The 24,919-nt window shown below is 35.5% G+C and overlaps 4 protein-coding genes across 5 annotated transcripts; 1 reads left to right on the top strand and 3 right to left on the bottom strand.

The window, feature by feature from the left end:
* Nucleotides 1-172: 172 nt before the first annotated feature.
* On the bottom strand, nucleotides 173-5,261 carry LOC114392915 (ATPase 8, plasma membrane-type-like). The gene is made up of 13 exons (XM_028354173.1): nucleotides 5,042-5,261; nucleotides 4,736-4,954; nucleotides 4,346-4,483; nucleotides 3,804-4,118; nucleotides 3,371-3,697; nucleotides 3,141-3,260; nucleotides 2,796-2,918; nucleotides 2,572-2,676; nucleotides 2,161-2,470; nucleotides 1,338-1,852; nucleotides 1,073-1,246; nucleotides 804-986; nucleotides 173-558 (listed from the first exon to the last, which is right to left on the bottom strand). Exons 1-13 carry the CDS (start codon nucleotides 5,090-5,092, stop codon nucleotides 295-297), a joined length of 2,844 nt encoding a protein of 947 aa, XP_028209974.1. The 5' UTR covers nucleotides 5,093-5,261; the 3' UTR covers nucleotides 173-294.
* An 873-nt stretch (nucleotides 5,262-6,134) lies between these two features.
* On the top strand, nucleotides 6,135-11,323 carry LOC114392616 (DCN1-like protein 5). Its single transcript, XM_028353816.1, has 9 exons — nucleotides 6,135-6,343; nucleotides 7,690-7,774; nucleotides 8,467-8,541; nucleotides 8,623-8,659; nucleotides 9,772-9,855; nucleotides 9,990-10,050; nucleotides 10,165-10,271; nucleotides 10,703-10,768; nucleotides 10,976-11,323. Exons 1-9 carry the CDS (start codon nucleotides 6,274-6,276, stop codon nucleotides 11,075-11,077), a joined length of 687 nt encoding a protein of 228 aa, XP_028209617.1. The 5' UTR covers nucleotides 6,135-6,273; the 3' UTR covers nucleotides 11,078-11,323.
* Nucleotides 11,324-12,282: 959 nt separating this feature from the next.
* On the bottom strand, nucleotides 12,283-14,147 carry LOC114392993 (nod factor hydrolase protein 1-like). Its single transcript, XM_028354250.1, has 2 exons — nucleotides 12,991-14,147; nucleotides 12,283-12,632 (listed from the first exon to the last, which is right to left on the bottom strand). The coding sequence occupies exons 1-2, from the start codon at nucleotides 14,072-14,074 to the stop codon at nucleotides 12,583-12,585; spliced, it is 1,134 nt and encodes a 377-aa protein (XP_028210051.1). The 5' UTR covers nucleotides 14,075-14,147; the 3' UTR covers nucleotides 12,283-12,582.
* A 5,561-nt stretch (nucleotides 14,148-19,708) lies between these two features.
* On the bottom strand, nucleotides 19,709-23,753 carry LOC114393839 (probable LRR receptor-like serine/threonine-protein kinase At1g74360). Of its 2 annotated transcripts, none has more exons than XM_028355299.1 (2): nucleotides 23,292-23,753; nucleotides 19,709-23,131 (listed from the first exon to the last, which is right to left on the bottom strand). In XM_028355299.1, the coding sequence occupies exons 1-2, from the start codon at nucleotides 23,353-23,355 to the stop codon at nucleotides 19,920-19,922; spliced, it is 3,276 nt and encodes a 1,091-aa protein (XP_028211100.1). In that variant the 5' UTR covers nucleotides 23,356-23,753; the 3' UTR covers nucleotides 19,709-19,919. The 2 variants fall into 2 exon arrangements, with proteins under 2 accessions (XP_028211100.1, XP_028211101.1); XM_028355300.1 differs by having other exon boundaries at nucleotides 23,218-23,315.
* Nucleotides 23,754-24,919: the final 1,166 nt, after the last annotated feature.

Here is a 24,919-nt window from a genome sequence, read left to right as displayed (position 1 = left end):
TCGCTCTAATAATAAGAGAAGAAGAAGAAGATTAATGATGGAATTAATGACTGATTGTTATGTGTTTTTAATATAATTAGGAAATAATCAATACACATTTTTTAATAAATATCAATAATTTATGTGATTTCAATGAATATTTTTAGCAAAATGCAAAAGATAAGAAAAAATCTCTGAAGAAGTCCCTGGCTTTAATAATAAGAGTTTCCTCCGTCCTAAAATGTTTGATGTTCTTGGGGCGGAAGAGTAGGAATATAATGACAAGATACATCCGGCATTTGAATGGATAGGCTATTAAAGGGTGTAGTGTTGCTGGATGGTATCAATGTCAATACCCTTCAACTTGACAACAGATTCAACATGTCCCTTGAGTGTGTGGAGTTCCCTCAACCTGGCAGCCTCAGCACGTCTCTTAGCCTGCTCCGCGATTTCAGACTGCTCATGTTGCTTGGCCTTGTTGGATTCTCCAACTTGGAGACCGTGAAGTGTGCGCTGAGCCACAGCCCATTCAGCTTCCCTTTCACCCCTTCCATAGTCCTTCTTTGTTGTGAAAGCAGTCTACATATATATCAACACAAGGAATTTCATTTAGACAACACTTAAATATGTTTTTTATTTTTGTAAGACAACATTTTTCTAATTTTAATTTGCATATGTTGACTTTTTTAATTTTAGTTTTTATAAATTTTTAGTCTTTATAAATTTATATTTTTTTTTAATTTTAATTCTTTTAAAATTCTATTTTTTTCATTTATAGTCACAAGAAAGTCAAGGACTATATGTATGTGTGTGTGTTTCTAGACCTTGTTGTCAAGCATGTTGTCCCATGCCTTGCCTGATAACCCCATGCGGATGAGGAACTTGAGGATGTCAAGAGGAATATAGGTAACAATGCTGAAGACCCAGATTGCTCCTGCCCATCCCCAACCAACTCCATTGATCCTGGCAAAGTCCCAGTGAGCATACACAGCAATCACAGTAGCCACCTGAATTCAATTCACCACTTCCCCCAAGTTAAAAACCAGACATATATTATTTTTTATACAACATGTTTTTCAAAAAGTTCACTAACCAATTGTGCAGCAAAGAAGGCTGTGATAAGCAAAATGCCAGGGCGCTCAACATAAGACCAACTCCTTGACCTGGTCACGAAGATTAGTGCTTGACTAATGATACTCACTTGAAGGTACAAAGCTGAGTTAAGTTGTTCCTCACTGTCTACAATTGGCTCAACACCAAAGACTCTCTAAAAGAAAAAGAAAAAAACATTCTTGCATGTCATGTCATAATTATTATATGATAAGTGGTGTATTGTACTACTCTGAAATAACACTTACGGTGAAGAAATCAGTGTCATGAACCAAAAAGAAGAACACAACAGTGATGATAGCCATGTAAGCTCCAAGAACAACTCCGGTGGCAAAGATTTCCTTGAGCTTCCATGAGTCAGGAAGAGGAGAAGGCTTCACCCTATCCTTGGAGATGGTCATGATGGTTCCGTCGTTCAAGATGGCAATGATGAGGACCATGAAAGGAGAGAAGTCGAACCTCCATATAAGTGCAACGAGCATGAATCCTAACACGATGCGGATGGTGATGGAGACAGCATAGATTGTGTAGTTCTTCATCCTCTGGAAGATGGCACGGCTGGTCAAGACAGCACTCACTATCACACTGAGTCCAGGCTCGGTCAGAACAATGTCTGAGGCACTCCTTGCTGCGTCGGTTGCATCAGCCACAGCAATACCAATGTCTGCCTTTTTCAGTGCTGGGGCATCATTCACACCATCTCCAGTCATTCCACAAATATGCTTCATTTCTTGCAGCCTCTTCACGATCTCATATTTGTGCTCTGCATGCCACTCATGAATTGTGAATTTATTGTTTTCTTAGAATTTAACTAGAATGTATTTAAATCTTCATCTAATATCCTAGATTGTACAAACACCATCATCTAATTACACAATGTAATTCAATCATAGATTATACTGGTACTATCATTAAATCATTCATTGTCATTCAATCATAAACTGCCATCCAATTTAATAATTAATATAGAAGTTATATTCAAGGTGATTTCTAATTGATTAACTGCCTAAAAATTTAAACATTTTTATGGGGCTTAGTTTAGTTTAACATGAAGTAGATTGATGCCATTACCAGGGAAGACTCCGGCAAATCCATCAGCCTTCTCAATGAGTTCATCAACTGGGATTGATGCAATGGCAGGGTCCTTGCTATCACCAAGAAGAGAGGATGAAGGGTACATGTTGGTGCCCATTCCAAGTCTACGCCCGGTTTCTTTTCCGATGGCAAGTTGGTCACCAGTGATCATCTTAACGTTGACACCAAGGTCAAGAGCACGACGAATAGTCTCAGCACTGTCGTGCCTTGGAGGATCAAAGAGGGGCAAGAGTCCCAAGAATTCCCATGATTCCCCTGCACTCTCCTTGTTCTTTTCTGAAACAGTCTGAAAACCAAGTGCAAAAGTTTCGTTAGGGGGATTTCCTTATTTTCATTTTTATGTTTAACAGTGAATTCATGGCATGTAGTATTAGACATTTTATTCACCTGGCGTGAAACACCCAATGAACGTAAACCACGATTAGCATACTCATCAATGACCTTGTGGGCCTTTTTCAAAACCTCTCCCTTGAGTTCACAAAGCTCAATAATCTGACATATATAAATTAGTTATTCGAATATTGGAAGTTACATATATGTTAAGTTTTTAAAAGAATAGTTATATGAGTATATTGATGCATATTGGTAACGGTGAATCCTGAATCCCTTACTTGCTCAGGGGCACCCTTGCTGCTTCTGTGCCAGTTGCCTTGACCATCAATGTAGGTGATAGCTGTGCGCTTGTCCACGGGGTTGAAGGGCAAGAAATGCACCTCAGTGATTCCTGCTCTTGCCTGAGATGCCACAAAAGAGACAAAGTTAAGCAACTTTGTATGGGTTATGTTAACAAGGACAATTTTTTTATCAGTAGTTGTTAATTATTAGTTTTTTATTAGCAAGGTAATCAAACCCACTACTTTTTCCTTCTTCCATTTTCTTTTTACCACCCAACCAATCTTATAACTCCTGTTAACATAAGGCAATAGCAAGGTTCATAAAAGAAACTTAATTAGTACCTCCTTGGGGTCACCCAACATTCCAACAATTGAAGCATCAATGGCATCTTGGTTTTCAATCCTAGAAGCCCTAGCAGCATACAAGACAAGGGTATCCCTGTCCATGCCAGTGGGGAACACCTGCATTCACAAACAACCTTGATTAACACAAAATGGAAGCCTTTTGGTACAAAGGTGTTGATTCATTATCATGTTTTAGGAAAATAAAATAATTCACATTAGTCATTCACCTCAATTAAGCTCTTGTCCACGGTGAGCTTGTTAAGGGTGAGAGTTCCGGTCTTGTCACTGCAGAGAACATCCATGCCAGCCATTTCTTCGATGGCTGTCATCCTCTTGGTGATGGCTCCTTGCTCAGATAGGCGATGAGATCCAATAGCCATGGTCACAGACAAGACTGTTGGCATGGCAATTGGGATACCACCGATGAGAAGAACCAACAAATTGTCAATACCATCTCTATAAGCCCTTTGCTGGATGGGGAACATCACAATAATCTCAATCAACATTCCAACAGCAATTGAGCAAATACAAAAGTTTCCAATGGATGTCAAGACCTAATAATATAAGCCAATCAAGTATCCAAACACATTAGTCCAAAGTTTTCTAACAAAGAAATCAATTTAAGAAACACTAATTGCTAAATGCTAAAGAAAGACATACCTTTTGGAAGTGACCAACATTGTTGGTGCTATCCACGAGATGTGCAGCCTTGCCAAAGAAGGTGTGAACACCAGTGGCAATGACAATGGCTTCTATCTCACCTTGTTTGCAGGTGGAGCCAGAGAAGACCTCACTACCAGGGTTCTTGGTGACTGGCAAGGACTCACCAGTGAGAGCAGATTGATCAATCTTCAAGGGATCTCCCTCCAATAGACGAGCATCAGCTGGGACAATATCTCCCAACTTGATGCTGATCAAATCTCCTGGCACCAACAATGCTGCCTCCTCCTCACTCCATTTTCCATCCCTCAACACCTATGTACAAAAAACTTCCTTCTTTTTTTAGTTGGTGTATGTGAAATTTACATTAGAGCTGTTATGGTACCTAGAGAAATCTAAGGATTTTGGTATAGTTAATTTTTGCGTCAATATTTAAAGAGTTTGGACATACCAAAATCCTTTAAATTTTCAAGGTACCATAGAATTTCTCTATTTATATTAGAACCTGGTTCATGAAAGGGAATGATCAAATGTTATGTTACCTTGGTTTTGGGTGCAAGACCAGCCATTAAAGCTGCTGCGGCATTGCCTGCATTGTTCTCCTCAATGAAACTAATGGTTGAATTGATGATGAGCAACACGACAATACCAACAAAATCTTGCCAATCTGGTGGCTTGCCCTGATGTGTTTACAAGTAAGTTATTGTTAGATAAAGACACTGTCAAAGATGAGAGAAATTATAAAGTGTTCTTGTACCAAGTGATTCTCATTAATCTCTACATTAATCAAGTGTTATTAAAAAGAAATTGTTAATTAAAAAATTTGAATACTTGTCATGAAGAAATTAATAGGTGGTGATTTTAGACTAATTAATAATTTCTCGTCAAAGATGAACACAAGAAGATAAAAGAGATGAAAGATTTTTAATTACCCCTCCGTTGGCCATTACAATGGCCATGATAGCAGCAACTTCCATGACCCATGAAAGTGGATTCCACATAAAACCCAAGAACTTAAGTAACTTGCTATCTTTTTTCTCCTCTAGCTTGTTGGGACCAAAGATTTGGAGTCTCTTCTCTCCTTCAGCTGAAGTGAGACCCTCTCTAGTACATTTTAGCTGCTTGAAAACTTCCTCAACGGGAATGTGTTCCTGCACATACACATACAATGTAATGAATAAATTTTCAAAAGGCCAGAAGAAATAAAACCAATGATAACTGTTTTTTGTTTTCCTTACAAGATCCACATTCTCGTTTTTTAGGTCCTCAAACGATATGTCAGAGGCCATGTTGTTAAAGATGAACGTGTCCCTTCCTAGTTTAGTTTATTTATTTTTCTTAAGATTTTTTTATTCTTCACGTCCTCTCTTTTCAACAAGCTCCACGAGCTCCCTCCCTTAGGCGGGGACGATCATGGAGAGCGAAAAAGAGAAAGAAAATTTTTTGTTTAGGAAAGGGACAGTTATGATAGGCTTAGATTTCCCATGTTTTATAGTAGACGGAAATAGGCCATGCATGGCTGCATCACGTGGTACAATGTTATTATTGTCAACCATTAACTTCCTAGTTCCTAGGTCGAATTCATCTTCTTTAGGAGTGTTTGTTAAATGGCCTTGTCGCCAGGGTGGCATGTGAGATGCATATTTGCTTGCAAATTAAACTGTCCATTTAATTCAGTTTATTTGTTACAATATCAGTTATTTTGGTTAGTGGTCTATTACGAGCCAAATTCGTGAAACCAATTAATGACGTACTATTTTCTGTATTCTAAAAATTATAATTTTTTAAACAATAACGATTTTTCTTATGATAACTAAAAATATATAAAGTATCTAAATAATAAAATTTTAGAGGGGTATATCTAATTGTTTCACTAAAAAGATATTTATGAAAAAACTTATATATGAAAAAGTACTTTATTGAAACTATAATATTTTTATTTTATTTTTAGGAGATATATTTAAATATTCTATAGAATGTTTAGAACTAAGTAAATAAATCTTAATCATTTTTACAAATAACGTTACTTGGAATTCATGATTGTCAAAAATCACAAATTTTCATTGCAATAATATTACAATTTGTGATAATCAATAATTAAATGATAGTGTAAAAATTATTTAATTTTTTATTTTGTTTCAATTAAAATTTTTTAAATATTTTTTTTAATTTCATTAATAATTTAAATTATAATTTTTTAAACAAATAAAAATAGAATTTAATTAAGGAGTAAATAATATGTACATCAAAACACAAATATTTATCATTTAAAAGAAAAAGAAGAAAGATTGATGGCAGCAGCACTATTTCCAAAGCTATAAAACCTCGGTTAAACCTTGAATCTATGAAGGGTTGGTTGCTCTTCTTCCTCTTCCTCTTCCTCTGTGAATAGGGTTTCTGCCTTTTTTAACAACAATTTCGAATCGATTCGATTGGGTCTCTCAAAGTTTTGATTGCACAGTTTGCGAAGATGCCTCGTCCCAAAAGAAAAGCTGCCCCACCAATCACTTCCTCTGATGTTGATTCTTCTCTTCGCACCGGTACATCAATTTCTCGTTTCCGATTGGTTCCCGCCCCGCGAAAATCGAATCTCAATATTCAGTAAAAGAATAATAAATCTTCGTAAATTTGTAATCAACTTTTTCTTTTTGAAATTCGGAGCGATGAGTTTTCCATTGTTGAAGTGCCCCAAGTTGGCGAATTTCGATCTTGTTCGATCGAGGTTAAATATTTATAATTGGGTTGTGTTTTTCCAGTGATAGAGTTGTTGATATGCGTATTAAACACTTTAAAATTCAAAACGATAAAACGAAGGGTTTTGTTTGCCGTCATTTTTTAGGAGGGAAAGGGTGGTGGTTGTTATGTTAGGGGTCTATCTTGTTTTTGGGATGCTTCCCATCAATTACCCATTTACCCTGAATAGATATTATATTTGGCTATTTATGAATCATTCACATGTGATGTGATTGTCTTAAGTAAAGTGTAATGTGAATTGTGATATTCCCAGGCAATTTTGTTATAGGAATGCCCAATTTATGATCTATATTATTTGCAGTGTGCATTTTAACTTGGATATTTTTAGTGTGTATCTTGCTAGCTTCTGTTTTCTGGTAACAGATAACTTGTTTCTTTTATGGTGGTATATAGAATTTAAAATTTAAAAACATGACTGTGCTGACATGAGATTGCTTTATTCATAATTATTGATCACATCGCGATGGCATAAAATCCTGAGTACATATCTTCTGTGATGCTGCTTGTCGGTTTTCTGGCACTACATTTTACAGCTTATTAACATAGTATGACACTAGTTATCACTTATCAAGACAGCCTCTGTGTTTGTAGCTACTTACTAATACAATCTGAGAGCAATATTAGCTTAATACTTCTGCAGTTCCTGTAGAGTGCTTAATCTGTTTATGTGGGGGCCATAATTAAAATGCTATATGGTAGTTTGATCTATTTTCACTCTCTTATTAGCCCTTTTTTTCTCTTGAATAAAATCTATTATTTTATCTAGTGGTGAGACCTTAGTTGTTATTGAGAGAGGAAACTGCATCCCCATTGACAAAATAATTTTGTGCCCATTTGGTTACATTTACTGTAAAAAAAATGTTAAACTATTTCCACTCCAAGTAAATCGTTTCGGTTCTGCTGAGCTACTGTTTCATAGAGTATCAACATGAAATAGGATCCTGAAAGTATGATTCAATATTTCACAATGTATATTGTCCTGAACCACAAGTCTTGATTATGCATGATTATTTCTAGCTTTTCGATATTATTTTGGAAATATTTTTTTTTATCATTACTTTGTCCATGTAATGCTGACTTTCATTTGCTGAGTTCTTGATAGTAATTATTTCATTTCATGTTTTTATTTCAGAACCAAAGAAATCAACTACAAAGCAATTTGATCGAATAGATAACTTATTTGAGTCATATGCAAATAAGTCATTGGGTTTAATTGAGTAAGTATGTGCATTTTGAAATCATTATGACATGCTTTATTGTTGTTCGATCTGCTTTAGGATTAAGAATATGTTATGATTAAGTTAGATTCAATTATTTACTAGGAACTTTGCTTATGTTTCAGTAACACTCAGGTTTATCCTTTTTCTTGATGAACTTTTTTTTTTATATAAGGAATTAGAAATTGTTCAGGTCTAGTTATATTTTATAGGTTTAATTACCCATTTAGTTCTTATAGTTTCCAAACTTATCCCTTTTAGTCCCTGAAGTTTAATAAGTGGATTTTTTAGTCCCTAAAGTTTACATTTTAATTCCCAAAAGGTCTCTGCCGTTAAATTTTTTTTAACTCCGTTAGTTAAAGAATTTTAATGGCAGAGACCTTTTGAGAATTAAAATGTAAACTTCAGAGACTAAAAAATTCACTTATTAACTATAGGGACTAAAAGGGATAAGTTTGAAAACTATAGGGATTAAATGGGTAATTAAAGCTATTTTATATAAAATTAGTTTACAAATTAGGCAGTAGGCACATGATCTACCATATTATGAAAAGATCTTCAGATAACTGTACAGGGATACTTGTTGAGGTCCAATGTTTTTCCTTGATGTTTTAAGTTTGTTTGTGTCCCTATCCATTAAAGTTTATGTGACTCTTGATGAAATTCTCTATACTTTTTGGTTGGTTGGTCAGCCCAGACGGGATTGAAGCACTTTGTAAAGATGTGCATGTGGACCACACAGATGTTAGAATGCTCATACTTGCTTGGTAAGTAATGGACTAGATTGATTTGTCTGTTGCCTCTATCTAACTGTTCTTTTAACCCCTATAAATGTATGATCTTACCAGGAAATTGAAAGCTGAAAAACAAGGTTATTTTTCCAAGGTTGGTAGATTGTATTGCTTTACAATCCTTTTTTAGTTATACACTGTTATATTTAGTGAGATAGACAAACATGCATGCCTTATTAATTTCCCAGTCTATTCTATGGATACACTCTTAGACATGATCATAGATTTGTGCTCTTGTTGGAACCCTTCGTTTAATACTTATGTATTGACATATTTCTACATGTACTATGTTTCGTTGTATATACTTGCATTTATCCTTTCTCTGACTCTAATATACAAGTGAAATAGATAAAAAAGGTTCAACCTCTCATGTTGAGAAAAAAGGAACCTCTCACTAAAAGACAATATTCATTTGTTTATTTAATTTGTGTTGCTAATAATGGAATCAATACAAGTGAAATAGATAAGTTGACACTAAAAATTTCAAACATGTTCTTATGCTGGTCTTCATCTTTTCAAAATCAGTGCACAATATGAGTAGGATGTTATAAAATGGTTTTTTGGAATCAACTTCTGCTTACTTTCTTTAGGATAAGATTTGGCTTTGTTATATTGTGCTTTTGGTGTTTCAAGTGGGGTTTTTTATTTAGATATTTAAGTTGTCCTGAGGTTGACATTTTTTGGGTGCATTTATTTGTTGGCCTGGTGAAGGATTGAACCTCCAGCAACATCATTGCATCCAAATCTTCAAGACTTGGGCCCAAGCCAATTGGGCTTATGAGCTCGTAGGCATAGACTTGTCTGATCTATCCTTTATATTCATACTGATTACTGAAAAACTGAATTCTCTCCAGTAAATAGAATTTTCTTTTATACCAATAATTGGCTTGATCATAGACAGATATATATCCTTCTTATTTGATCCAATTTGAGGGTCATTCTGAATATAGTTAAATAATTTTTTCATTTGTTAAATGTTGAAAATTCTGTCATATTTGGTTATGTTGTGTGTGTGTGTGCAAGAGAGAGAGAGAGAGAGAGAGAGAGCAATAGACTGCTTGATGCCATGCTAAGGTCATTAAACCAAAATCCTCTTATACTGGTGATATACCACTCTTGTCATCATGTGTTCAGATAGCTTGAATTTCTTCATAATGTTAGATTTTGGACATGTCATCATCATCAGTTTTTGCTTATTCTTAATAGGATGAGTGGCGAAAAGGGCTCAAATGTTTAGGGGCTGACACTCTTCCAAAATTAAGAAAGGCTATTAATGGACTGAAGAAAGAGGTATTTTATTTTTTGACTTTTGTTATAAGTTACTTAATAAAGTTTTCTTGCATTCTTATTGAGATTAGCCATTAACCATGGTTGTTCTTCAAGAAGATTTTTGGTGTATTTTATTTCCTGTGTGTCTTGGTTAGGTGACGGTACCAGAGTGCTTTGAGGATTTTTATTCCTATGCATTTCAATACTGTTTAACAGGTAAAATCAGTATTGGTGAGCTTTGATTTCACTTATAATTTATATTTGTTTACATTGCTGCTTTCCTGTTCTTGTATATCTCTCTTGGTAACTAACAGGGAATAATACTTTCAGAAGAAAAGCAAAGGAGTATAGATATTGAGACCATCTGTGAGCTGTTGAATGTCGTTCTTAGATCTGAATTTCCTACTCAAGTCAATTTATTAACTGAGTATCTAAAGGTGGGTAGGTTTTTATATAATAAATAAATAATAATCTGTTGTTTTTTATGCTTCTCAGTTCTTTGTGACTTTTTGAGTTGCATGTAAAGATTTGATATAGTGACTTTCAGTGATGTCCAGCAAATATGATGGATTGTGAAGAATATTAATATATTATTTTCTTGTATTCATTTTTGTTCCACACTAAAAGTGCTATTTGCTTATATAAAGTTTTGTTTTATTGTGTTTTAATGATCTAAAAGTTTCTACATTCTTGAAATATTTTCCCATGGAAGTCTATGATACGAAATCAAACCATGGCGATTTCCCTTGATTATTACCCCTTGTATGATGCACATTAAAGTTGTGTTGTTTAGGTGGAAGATGTTCAGAAGACCTTTAATGCCCATACACGTTAAATTATTTTCTGACAGTTGAAACTTATTTGGCAGATCCAGAACGATTACAGGGCACTAAACATAGATCACTGGAGAAATTTTTATCGGTTTTTTAAGGAGGTACTGCTGTTTTTATTTTTTCATACGTTGCCTCTGGATTTTATATTCTGTACATTTTTCACTTCTGGTTGTGTTTACTATCTGATTGTGAGGTTAATTTGAGTATTGGTAAGTATTTATGTTGTTTGATCGGTGAAAGTTGGTGTGCTTCACTTTTAAAAGTCGCAAGCAGAAAAAAAAAAATGTCTGACGTTTTGTTGCTTCCAGGTAAGCCTTATTGATCTTCGAAGTTATGACTCCAGTCAGGCATGGCCAGTGATCCTCGACAATTTTGTTGATTGGTTAAAAGAAAAAGAAGAGAAAATATAGTTCTCATATTTCTCAAGTTTAAGTTCAATTTTAATCTGCTGCTGACTCCGAACAAGAATACTGTTTGAAGCGGATATACAATTGTGTATTGCTGATCTGAGTAATCAGTTCGCAGTTTTTTTTGCAGAAAATTGTTATCAAATGATTAATCACATGTAACAACAACTTCATACAGTGTCAACTGTCAAAGCTATATTCCTTTTTCCTGACCTGGAGATATTGTTTTAAGCTGTTTATTTTGTTTTTTACTGCTTGTTTTTTAATATTTTCCTGAATCTTTTATGCGTTTAACGACAGTCTTAACTGGAACTAAAAGTTCTAATCTGGATGTTGGTGAGTAATCAATCAAGAGAGTCTTTTATTTCTTATCATGTCCAATGACTGTGGGTTTACTTTTTTGGACGATTTTGGGTAAAAAAGAAAACTAGTTCGTAAGTGTAGTACTGCTATTTGGAATATTGGTACTTTGACAAGTTTATGAATGCAATGGACACCATGATTTAGAGACTGATTGATATTATGTGTCTTAAAGAAACTAATCGATTAAATATTGCAGTTGGCCCAAAGAGAAGGTTAGAAGAAAGAAAAAGAACAATGAGTATTATTGTCGATAAGAATGAAAAAAAGTGCGGTGGATGTAAAAAGGATTTTTGAGGACAAAATTTTGGTTTTAAAACCAATGGTTGTATAGGAGAGTAGTAGGCCAATTGAAGTGCTTATGCATCATTTGGTAGGATAAAACACTAGAAAAAAAATTGGGAAGATTTGGAAGGGTTGATTCAAGGCTTTCTACAAGAGGAAAACATTATCTTACATAAGGATTTAAAGAAAATGTTGATAGGTAAAATAATTAATAGAAGCTTAAGATGGTTTTGAGTTTGGAGAGTTGAACGAGGAAAGATTCTTGATTATTAATCTTATGATTTCAAGATTATGAATATGAAGTGCGATGAATATTGGATCACTTAAAAGGTCTCAATTAGATTTCTTTTCTGAAAGAGGTATTAATAAAAGAAATGATAGAATATGAAATGATTGTATATAAGGAGATATTGATGTGATACCTATTAAGAAAAATATGATTTAATAATCAAATGTCACATGGATAAATTGTGTCAACCTTAAAACTTAGCATTCAAAGCATTAAATTGAAACTTTCTATTTTCTAATTGAAAGATTAAAATTGAGAATAAAAAAAAGGGAAATCAATAATGCATTTTAACCTTTATAAAGTTTTCCACATTGGCAATACTTATAACTCTCAATCCAGTAAATTGAGAGACTGTTACGCAAAAGGATGAGATTCTCCCCCCCCCCCCCCTTTCATGTTATGTTCTACACGGGATCTACGTGAAAACGAATTCATTTGCTGAATAAAGGCATTGTCATCTACACTTGTGCATTGTATATTCAATAAATTCAATTACTTGATGTTGAAATAGAAATCAAATCTTCCCTGCGAGATGAAAATGATAGCACAAACGTGAAGTGATGAAAGTCAACGTTCAGTTCATTCTTCCGGTCTCTCTTATGCAAAGCATCCAGGCATTCAGAGCTGCATTTTGTCAATCATAATGGCATTGGTTAGTTTCGTGGTATAGAAAATTATCTTTATTTATTTGCTGAGTGGATACAAAATTATGTTGAACCAAGTAAAATAAAAGTTTTTGCATTATCATGTGTTATAAATTATTTATAGTTAAATTGTTGATTTTAAATATAATCACTTTAAAAGATATACGTAGGAAATTATTGTTTATTCTTTAATTTAAAAAATAAATTTAATAGTCATACACTCTGAGGATATCAAATAATTTTACATTGTTATTTAATAACAAATACTCATAAATATGACTGTTTTATATCATGCATAATCTCATAAAAAAAATATTTTTCTTAAAAATTTCCTTTACCTTGTGTTGAGATTTTCCAATCGCTAGTGTCGAGGCCAGCAGCCCAAAAGAAATAGCCACGAAGCGAAAAAGCTTGAGCAAACCCAACCTTAACCGCCACCGAGATCGGGTCATCGTACCCGATCCAGTAACTCCCACTATACGAATAAACCGACGCCGTTTCCCTGTCATATACAACTTTCGCACCTGTTTCTTTGTTAAACTGCAACACTTGAAATAACGCCATGACACCATCCGACCCAGGAACCGGTCCAATAGTCGGAGCTCCGATTCCATGCACACTCCGGTCACGTAACTGCCACGTCCTCCCATATAGCGGCAAACCCATCACCACCTTCTTCGGAATAACCCCGCCCCGGATCCACGACCCTAACCCGTAACCCACACTCGCATTACTTTTCGGGTTAAAAAGCCCAGCAGGAGGCCCAGTATGGTTACTCCAGGGCCCATTTAGATCGTAGCTCATAACGTTGACCCAATCTAAATTCTCGTTAATGGAACCCACCGGGTACCTCAACGACGACGTTTCGGATAAGAAGTAATCGACGGAGAAGTACACTGCGGCGGTGAGAAGAAGCGGTTCCCGGCCCGTGGCGGCGGCCTCGGCGGCTATTGCGGCGCGCCACTTTTTGAACAGCAGGCCGAGGTTTTTCATCTCGCTCGCGGTTCGAGGGAACTCCCAATCTAGGTCAACGCCGTGGAACCCGAAGGTGCGTGCGAGGGTGATGGTGGAGTTGATGAAGGTGGCGCGCGCGGCGGAATTTGCGGCGATGAGAGAGAAGAGAGTGGCGTTGGAGTTGGCGCCGCCGATGGAGATGAGGGTGGCGACGGTGGAGCCAAGGGTGGTGGTGAACTTTGCGAGGTTTGTGGCTGTGGAGTTTGAAACGTGGAGTTTGTAGGTGACATTGTTGGGTGCAAGGAATGCGTAGTAGACGTGGGTGAAGAGTGATGTGTTTATGGCTGAAGGAGGGAAAAGTGGTTGTTCGAGCCAGTATATAGCTTTTACGTCATTTGTGGAACTTGTGGCGGTTATGACAAACAAAGTTGCTAAAAACAGAAAACGTAGCATGCTGAGGCTTGCCATGGAAAAACTTTGGTTTTGGACTTTGCTTCTAGGCTTGGGTGGAAGGAACGTGTATAAATAGGAGTATAATAAATATTTTGTCTGAAAATTTTTCTTTTTGTAAAGAGTATCTATTGAATGATTATTAATATATGGTAAAAAATAGAATCTAATTAATCGCTAGTGAATTTTTTCTCCTATTATAAGTGTGTTTTTTAACCCAAATCTTAACTAAAGAGATTAAATCTAATTCTAAAACCAACAATTTATTAGTTTTTTTAGTATTTAATACAACAATATATTGATTACATGTATGCTCTCGTTCTTCTAAGTATAAAATATATTGTTGCTGCTAATTACGTTGACTGTTACTATTGCGCAATATTCCCAAGTGGAGGATGACATGTCATTGTTAAAAGCTGTCATCGTGATCTTTGATCATTAATTTATTGGTTGCTTTGGTTCGTGCATTTTATGTTTGGAAATTAGTAATGCAATTGGTTTAGGAAAGTGTGAGGATCTTCATGAGATTGTAAACATAGCCGTCCATGGTCCTTAATGTTTATGGATTCTCTGGCCGTCGAACCAAGTACAGAAACGCGTTTCTGTACTCAATGCTCGAATATCTCCCTAGCTTGATTTTGTTTTTGAAGTCAAATGGTTGAAATGAGTTATATAATAGATTTTCGGAAAAAGAATAACTCAAGTTTCATTCTGATCAAGAACCCAAAAATATGATAAAGCTTTGTCAACTCGTACTGAGTGATTACTTTATGGCGATTATTTTATTTTAGGAAAGAATGTAACGATCTTTTCCTCCTCCTAAAATACGTATTTTTCAGACAATCGTTTTTTGGTGAGTACTCATAACATGATGATATTAGCTCACTCAACAAAGATTTGATTTTCGTTAAAGATTTGTTTTTCATGCACAAGTCGAATGAAAACTTTACTTAAGAATAATTAAGTATTCATCACTTGAATCAACCACCCATTAATAAATGTAACGTGAAAAAATATATATTTTTGAAATTATTTTTCTGGCTTGATATCCTTAAAAAAGTAGAAGTATATATATAAAAAAAAACCCTATGAATTTTACATATCTCATTTTCTCTCCAAGAAAGAAAATAAAAAAAAGTGTCCTAATTTTACTTATATCCTATTATATTATAAATATTTAACTATAACGAGATGAATAGACATATACTATCAATATAAAGGTTTTTATATTATTAATGAATTAAAAATTTATTTTTAATATGACTTTTAAAATAATTATTATAAAATTTAACAAAATTTTAATTTATATAACAATTTGTAATTGAAAAATAATGTAAACAACTTTACTTTATATGAGCGCATATATTATTTATTCGTAAAAGAAACTCTTATTTTTTCTTTCATTTGGTGGTTTTGCTCGTCCTTTCTAATACTCAAGGAGGTAAATGAATAATTGAGATTTGAGAATTATAGCATATATGAAATGTAACAGGAGCCCTTCCTAGCTCCATAAGTCAGCAAGGAATTCCTAAATTAAATTACTCCTACAATACATATAGCATCATACATGCATGCATGTAACCTAGCGGATAGCCGGATAAGATGAAAAGATGTTTTTTTTTATATGAAAAAAAAAAACAAAACAATTCTTCGCTAGCTGGATTACAACGAGTCTTGAGATTGACCATTTGCTAAAGTCAGCTTGTCAATTGAATTCTTAGCTAATCCTGTTCTGTTCAAGCTTATGACTTCAAATTAAATGAAGAGAGAGAAGTCATACACATTAAGGCCATGTTTGTTTTTCTATTTAATGTGCATTTCAAAGCTTCCAAACTGGTAAGCATCAATTTGTTGTTATGGGCTAAGTTATGAATTATCAATCAAATTTATCCATAACTAATCTCCATTTGAAAATTTGATATCTATCCTAAGTCTCTTCTTCTAATGAAGTTTATATATATATATATATATATATATATATATATATATATATATATATATATATATATATATATATATATATATTTAAATTTAAGACTTTATTTAACGAGTCTCAATTTAGTTCTACTGGAATGAATGATATGTCAGTGGGCTAAACATGTCTTTAACTTTAAGTTGAGCGCACCATGAAAACAAACAAGTACTAAGTGCATATTTGAAAAAAAATAAGTCACGTTATGTGAAGCAACAAAGTGTAACTTTGGCATTATTCATCTAGTTTGACGTGACTTTGTTGTCTTGATGTGGATTTAAAATGTGTTTCCAACAAACATGTCAAATTCTTTTTTTGGCGTAATAGTGATCAATATGATGTTTGAGCCTATAGCCCCATACATATTGCTTCTAACCTCCCAACACTTAGTTGACCCTACCCTAGTGTGTTTTTACATGTTTACAAGTTTTTGAGTTCATAGTGACTACCGAATTTGTGTTTAGATTAGATTTAATAAACTTATTTTTTTAAAAATAGAGATTTTTCTTGATATTTTGGATGTAAAATCTATTAGAGATCGATATGTTGTTTTAATTTTTTTTATATGTCATCACTCAAGTCAACGTTTAGTAGATAAATTTTGGTGATAATCCATGTTTTGAGGTGCCTTTCAAAGGGAAGGGTTTGAAAGACGAACACATTATATAGACGAACACACATTCAAAAAAATAAAATTGAAAACATGTATGCAGAGAAAACGTAGAAATTTATTATGCCAAAAATTGTATTTACAATTTTACAAGTTTCTGTTGGTTTAGGGATTATTAAATTTCAACATCATCCTGAAATGGATTATATTTTATAATTCTAGTCACATAGTGATGTGATGAGTTATGGTCCTTTAGTCACCAAATTATGACGAAACATAATTATTAAAAAATCGTCACTATAACTTTTATGACTTCAGAATTAGTAACGAAAAAACAATTTGTGGCTAAATTTAGTCACTAATGCATTAATTTTAGTATTGTAACTGTTAGTTACATTCTCTAATAATAGTAGTTAACCCACGCCAGGAATCCTTATAAACCTGAAATAACTTTATTGATAGTTAAGTATTGGAATTGTAACATCATTGATTGAGTAAAGTTTGATCCCACTTCACGTTTATTAACTGAAAACGCAGGCCTTTTGGGAGTACCAATGGCTGCACCTTCATTCTTCAGCAGTGAATCAACTTCCAACATGGAAGGTCTATCAGCAGAGCCACCTCCATGCATCTCATGATTTTAAAAGGCGAGGTTGTATCATCCAATGAAGGGTCAACAAACTCCACACATCTACCTTCCCTCCACAGCTCATATGCCTGAAATAATAACCCACGTGACTAATTTCAGCACCAATAAATCATACAATGGATAGAATAGTCATATAAAAAATATGTGATAAGATAACTTAAATATTCCAAAAGTGTCATATTTTCATGCGTGCCATAATAACATGAAGTCCTCTTTCCGCTTATGATTTGCAAGAGAAGAACTCCAAAACTATAAACATCATACTTCGTTGAGTATATGCCTTTTCTCACATACTCAGGAGGTACATACCCACTGCAAAAGCCAACAGGAAGTGACTAGAGACAAGAAGGAGAAACTATAACACTTACCAATGCTATTTTACTTACTATGTTCCAACGATCCTGCTTGTGTTTGCTTGAAGGCCTTATTTGCTGAAAAGTCTAGCCATACCAAACTATGATATCTTTGGATTCATATTGTGATTTAACTATACATTACATTGCACAAACACATTATTTATCTCCTAAAATAAGATCATTAAATGAGTCAAAATTCAAATATAAAAACATAATTTCCTCTGCCATAATAGGTGAAGGTGATTTCATCTGGTTCCTTTTTCAATTTTTTAGCAATCTGCCAAGGAATTGATGCTTCATTTCCTATAATGAAACAAAATAAATAAAAAATCCTCAGTGTTGCCAGTAATCCATAAACATAGACATGAACTCCTATCTGCATAAATATAAATACTCCTATCTCCATAAACATAGACCTCAGACGATCACTGAAAACACATATAAAATAAGTCTACAACCAGACATATTCAAAAACATGCTCAAATTATTCATAGTAATAGTAACTTAGTATTGCATTCATTTCTGTCAAGAGACCAACGTTGATCAAGCCACCTAAAAGTTAATCATCAAAGCACAAAGTATATAGAATATTCCTCACACAAATCTAAAGTCTAAACTCTTCAAGTCAATACATGCTTAGCATCAGCTTTTTGTTCGTGTACTTTGTCCTGGTATTACTAGCATGTCCATGCATGCAGCCATGAATTAATAATTCAAGCAAACATATATCTATTGAAGTCCTGCACTACTTCCTTGGCAACTCAAAAAGACCTATACAACATATGTTTCTTGGTCAATTACAACAAGAACTGAATGAAAACAGTCATGGCAAATATGGCCCAAATAGACTAATAAAGTATACACCAATTGCACAAAGCAACAGTATACCTACCGTTTTGGAGTTACAATAAAGCTCATTCATTTCCAAGCTACGGCTTAGTCACCATGGTATTGTTGGTTGAAAGCCAGCAATAGTACTCTGTGCAAGGCTCACATAAAGTTTGGAATCATATCAAATCAAACAGTACATTGCTCACTGACGATTTAAATATATAAGAGTTACGTAAGTTGATCTAATCTATATAAATCATCAAAACTTAATGAAAAATCAATAGCTGATTTTTGTTTTTTACTGGTTTGGATGATTGGTTTTGATTTTGAAAACTCGTCTATAAAAGAATTTGCGATGCAAATCTTGCCTTTTCTTTGCTGTACAGACTAAATATATGCATACAAGGTTTACAGAAATGGTTGCTTCAATTCTATGCTCCGTTATTATCAATTCTATCATAATTATCTGGTAACTATTCCTAAATATAATCTGTACAGACTTGTTAGTTGTTACAGATATCATCACAGACATCACAGGTTAATTACAATAACGTATGGAAAATATTGAGTTAATCCTAATAATAATGGAAGATTTTATAGGATCTCAATAATCTCAATGCTCTCTCTCAAGTTGGCGTAAATGGACTATAAATGCCCAACTTACACAGTATGCAATCAAACCGGGTCATCCCTAAAGCCTTGATATTTGAAAGATGAGCATGAGACGGCACATGATATGTAGTAATGGTTCCTCGCAAAAGTTCATCACGTAAATAGTGGTAGTCCAATAATTGGCATCACAACCATGGGCTAGAAGGAGGTACCGGGAGAAAAGTTGTTAGTTAGGGACTAACATCCTGCCTTGACAAAGCCTAGATTGGGCCGAACTCAGATTAAACCATAGACAAAAATTAAGAGTTGTACAGTGATTAATAACTAGAACTTGTGATCTATTGATACATGTTAGATCCAGCGTATGGCCATTTTAGCACAAAGTGAAAGCTATACCTTGCCTTCTTGGTAAAGGGGTACTCTACTAAATGACATTCTATTCACTTGTCATCCTCAAGGCTCTTGATGTTTAATTTCTCTCTTACTCCATTTCATATTGATGGTCTAAAGTGCTAGTGTGTGTGTGTGCGCGGAAATGGTTAACTAACTATCTGTTACTGAAAATTAAAAGACAACAGAACTGATGTGCTGATTGCTGAATAATCATCAAAAAGGGAGGAACAAACGTAAAAATGTAAAATCACTATTGCAATACGTTTTACACAACAAAATTGAGCGACTTCTTTAACATAATGAATGAAGTTTCTGTGTACATACAATAGAAGAATCAACTGTGCATGACATATTGTTTCTATGTAAACTATGCTACACCTTATCCTATGCACATTTTTTTTTTCTCCCAGATCCATCAAAATCCCCTAAACACAAAATGGCTAAACAAGGTAGTGTCCATAACTTGAGTACCCCTTGGGATTAGATATCTTAATCAGCATAGCAAGAACCTCCTTCATGTTGGGTCTAGCCTGTGGTGAATCAGCAGTACACATCACCCCAATCCTTAGCAACTCACCCATCTCCTCAGCCCCACCAACAAGCCCAGAACCCATTAGCAAAACTGGAACAGAACGACCCAACCCGCGATGATGTCGTCCATAACCCATAACACGCCTAGCCCACTCCACCAAACACTCTTCACCTCCATCCACTGCTCTTCTTGCTGTTGCCAACTCCATAACCAACACCCCAAAACTGTACACATCCCCTTTTGTAGTAGCTTGCCATGTGTGTCCATATTCTGGTGCAACATAGCCTACTGTCCCAGCCACCATAGTACTCACATGACTGTCCCCAACATCAACCACTCTTGCAAGCCCAAAATCAGTGACCTTGGCCTTCCCATCTTTGTCTAGTAATACATTGCTAGCCTTCACATCTCTGTGCACAACAGAAGGGTAGCACTCGTGGTGCAAATAGACTAGTGCACGTGCCACATCAATTGCCACTTCTAGCCTCCTCCTCCATGTCAAACGTGTTCTATCAGTGACTAAATCCTCCAAGCTTCCACCTTCTATGTACTCATAAATCAGTATCTTCTCTGAACCATTTAGGCACCAACCGTAGAGCGTGACCAGGTTTGGATGAGGCCAGCCAAATCCATGACCACTCAGAACCTCCATTTCAGCCTTGAATTCTTTTTCTCCTTCGAGGCCTTCCCTCTGAAGCTTCTTCACTGCTACTTGTCTGCCATCTGAAAACACTCCCTTGTACACTGTTCCAAATCCTCCTTTTCCTATGATTCTTTCCTCTGAGAAGCTGCTAGTTGCTTTGAGAATATCAGCATGTGTGAAAGCTGTCTTGTTCAAACGGATAACCTTAACTGTGTCAGACATCCATGATGAGGATCCGGAGCTGCTAGAATCATGCCACTGTTTTGTATCCCTCAAGAGGTATCTTGGTTCCTCTGAAGGGCTTTTCACCGATACACAGACTAGGATTGTAAGAAGTCCGAATACTGCCAAAACCAGTGTTATAACTATACACACCAAAAACACAGACAGTCTTGTGGACTTTTTATGCGCTTTGGGAAAGGTGTTGTTTTGATTGTTGGTAACGTTATCAATAAACTCGGGAAGGATCAGAAAGGGGTTGCCTAAATATGAATTTTTCTCAAAGGTAGCAAACTGTCCTGTTGATGGAACCACACCGGATATTAAGGGGTTGTATGAGATGTTGAACTTGTTAAGCTCTGTCAATTTGTTCAAACTTGTTGGAAACGTCCCAGAGAAGTTGTTGCAAGACAAGTCAAGATTCATCAAACACTTCAAGTTGCCAATTTCTTCGGGGATTTCACCTGAAAACTGGTTACTTGTGATGTTTAGCACCACAATGGGAATACTTGCAATCTCTGGAGGGAACTTCCCAGAGAAGTTGTTAAACCCCATGTGCATCATGCTGAAGTTCACCATAGTCCCAATTTCTGAAGGGATTTCACCACTGAGCTGGTTCGAACTTAGCTGAATATACCCGGATATCTGTGTTCTGCGAATTCTTTCACCAGGTGTGCAAATCTGGAAAACACCATATCCTTTGAGCAATTTGTCCCAAAGCTCTCTACAAGTTTTCCTGGTTAAGAGGCTGTACACAAAGCTGAATGGAGGGTAATCCGCAGGTATCCATCTCCTCATTGCTAAGCATTCACCAGATCCAGCAACCATTCGATAGTTTTGCCTATTCGATTCAAATGTGGTCGTGGCATTCCTTCCAATTTTGGACAGTTCAGAAGGCAACTTTCCAGAGAGCTTATTGTTGGCAAGGTTTAGCCATAACAAGCTTGAACAGTTTCCCAACTCTCGAGGGATTTCTCCAGTTAAAGAATTGTTTGCAAGCATCAACCATAAGAGGGAGCTCAAGTTTCCAAGGCTTGAGGGTATAGATCCACTCAAATTGTTGAAGGCAAGGTCGAGTGCCTGCAGTTGAGTCATGTTTCCAAATTCGGTTGGAATGGATCCATTGAATTGGTTGTAGGATAACATCAGAAACTTCAGACCAGTCATTTGAGAAATCTCAACAGGTAATAGACCTGAAAAGTTATTGTAGCTTAGGTCTAACCGCCAAATGTTTGGCAATGTGAGAATTCCTGAGGATATCAATCCCCCACTGTAATTATTTGAATGCAACAGAAGAAAGCTTACTTGCTTAAATTTGCCAAATATCTTTTGTATGTCCCCACCAAATTGGTTTCTGCTCAAATCCAAGAAGGACAAATTGGTCAAGTTCAGAAGGGCCTCAGGAATCTCTCTTGAAAAGCTGTTGTTTCCCAAGTACAATGCTTTGAGGCCCGAGATGGACCCTATTTCAACGGGAATAGCCCCAGTAAATTTGTTACTAGAAAGATTCAGACTTGTTAAATTCTTGCAGTTAGCAACCCCCTTAGGTGCCTCACCAGCAAATCCATTTTGTGAAAGGTCTAGTTCTTGAAGGCTACAATTCAAAGGAAAAGCTTCCAAAGGAATAGTCCCATTTAGATGGTTCTCCGCAACAGAAAACTCTTTGAGCCTCGAAAACTTCATCCATATGCTTCCACTCAGATTGTTGGTGCTCAAATCCAAGTACTGCAACTTGAGACATTGATCAAAGCAGTTTTCAATCACACCAGTCAATTTATTACCTGAGACATTCGCAACGACTAAATTGGCACAAATGGAAGGGAAATTCAACCCAATATCCCCATAAAATCTGTTATTTGACAAGTCTAATGTGCGCAAGCCTATCAATCCAGTCAAGTTCAGCTCCCCTTCAAGAATATTATGTGATAGGTTGAGATGTACAAGCTTGTGGCAGTGCCTCAAGTCCTCAGGAATCTCGCCGGAGAGCGTGTTCTGAGAGAGATCAAGGTGTGTGAGTTCAGTGAGCTGCGAAAAATTCATGAATATCTCACCGGTGATGTCACTATTAGAAAGTTCTATGCCAACCACCCTCTTCGTAGCACTGCATGAAATTCCTTTCCATTCACAAGGATTGGAGCTATTGGCGTTCCAATATATGTAACCTCCTCTGTCTGCAAGAATTTTGCTGTCCAGGTAAAATTTCAGCTTCAGCAGAACCTCTTTGTCTTTGTCCAAAGATTCCCCTACAGCAACTTTACCTGCCAAAACCAAACACAAAAACAAGAATTGCTTCGGTAAACACAAAAACACAAGTTTGTAATAATTGTATAACAGAATCACCAACCTTCGAAACACTGAATATGAATAAGAGCAAGGAATACTAACTCTCAAGAGCACAATAGAGCAAAGAATGAGTACCTGAAAGAAGGATCAAGAAAAAGAATAAGAGCAAGCCGCAGGAATCTGTTTCCTGCTCTGACATTTATGTTGCTGTTTGGAGTATCTCTTTCCTTTTTTGCTTCTTCTATTGTTTTTCTTTATTGATCAAAACTCATGTGTTGGTGATTCCCGGAATAAAATAAGAGTTACTCAAGAACATGAGGAAATTGAAGCCATTGGGAAGCGTGTTGGATTTGGAGGTATAGCAGCAGGGAGACAAAAAATGGAAATCGAAACGCGAAGCTTCGCTTGCATTAAATGTTTACTTTTAGTCGTTGAGGATACGTGTGTTCAGGTCTCATGAATAATTGTAATTTAATGAATGGTGGCTATCTTTGTATGATTATGTAAAAACAAAATAAGGGTATGCTTAATGCTTGCTCGTGTTTGATGTGGTTGTTAATGAATGTGAAATCAGTTGCATGTTTTGGTGCATTTATTTATTCAAGGATTCACATTTCTGAATGGCAGCACAAGGAAAAGATAAAGAAGCTCACGTTTTGGAGGAGCCAAGGAGACCGGTCGAGCCGCCCTTGCTGACCGGTTCGGAGAAGATTGGCCCGCACGGGTTTGAGTTTGACCTAAGACTAAACAAAGTTACAAAACAGTACAAGACAGACACGGTTTACGCAATTCTTTGCAATTACCAATGTTGGTAGATAGATATCATAGATTTAGATTAGGTTGTATGTGAACGTGATCAAAGCCAAAGAGACACGAGAAGTTGGCTTTTACTTTTTGCACAATAATATATTTCTACAATATTTTATTTAACTAAGAAATATAAAAAGGAAAATATGTAATACTACTAAAATGAGTGATGTCATAAAAAAAATATTATAAACAATGTTTATGACATGTTACGTGAGACCGCCGTTATCTTGGTTGAACACTATTAGTAGATGCGTTTTTTGTGAATTTCGTGGAAAATTTGGCAACGATTTACGGGAACAGAATCTGTGAATAAGGTTAGGGAGTTGCTAAGAACGCCCCTGGATTTAGTTAGATACCAGTTGAATCAAATTCAAAGTGGTTAAAAATGGTGTATCGTATGTGTTGTTTCATTGGATAGCTATAAATGATGTCCAGTTCGTGAAGGTAAGTAAAGCCAAAAGAACCTCATAGCATATCTCAACAATTTTGGTAATGCAATTCATATCAGCCTCGTGTACCAACAAACTACATTAGCGTTTTTAATGTTTTCTTTTTATTAACACATTTTTAATGGTTTTTGTTCAATAGTTGTTTCCTTGTGCTATATCAAGAAATCAAGAAATCTAATCCTAAGCTCTTATTATTAAATTTTATAGTACAGCAAAGGCATCCGAAAGTTCTTAACACGTCCCCTCGAGCCAGGGCTCGTCATCACAAAGCGAGGTTGGCGACACCCACCAGGCAGAATAGGACTCTGATACCATATTAAAATTTTATAGTGTAACAAAGACATCCGAAAGGTCTCCTTAAAAACCGGTTCATAAGGGTGGTCTACCTAGTTATATAAGCGCACTTATCATGTTTATGAATCATCCGATGAGACTCTTAATAGGCATTTATTTTCACTAAATTATTCAAGTAGAATAATTACTATTTCATGAACATTAAAATTA

The sequence above is a fragment of the Glycine soja genome, chromosome 17 (assembly GCF_004193775.1).
Source record: "Glycine soja cultivar W05 chromosome 17, ASM419377v2, whole genome shotgun sequence".
NCBI lineage: Eukaryota > Viridiplantae > Streptophyta > Magnoliopsida > Fabales > Fabaceae > Glycine > Glycine soja.
This window is presented reverse-complemented; position numbering and strand designations above follow the sequence as displayed.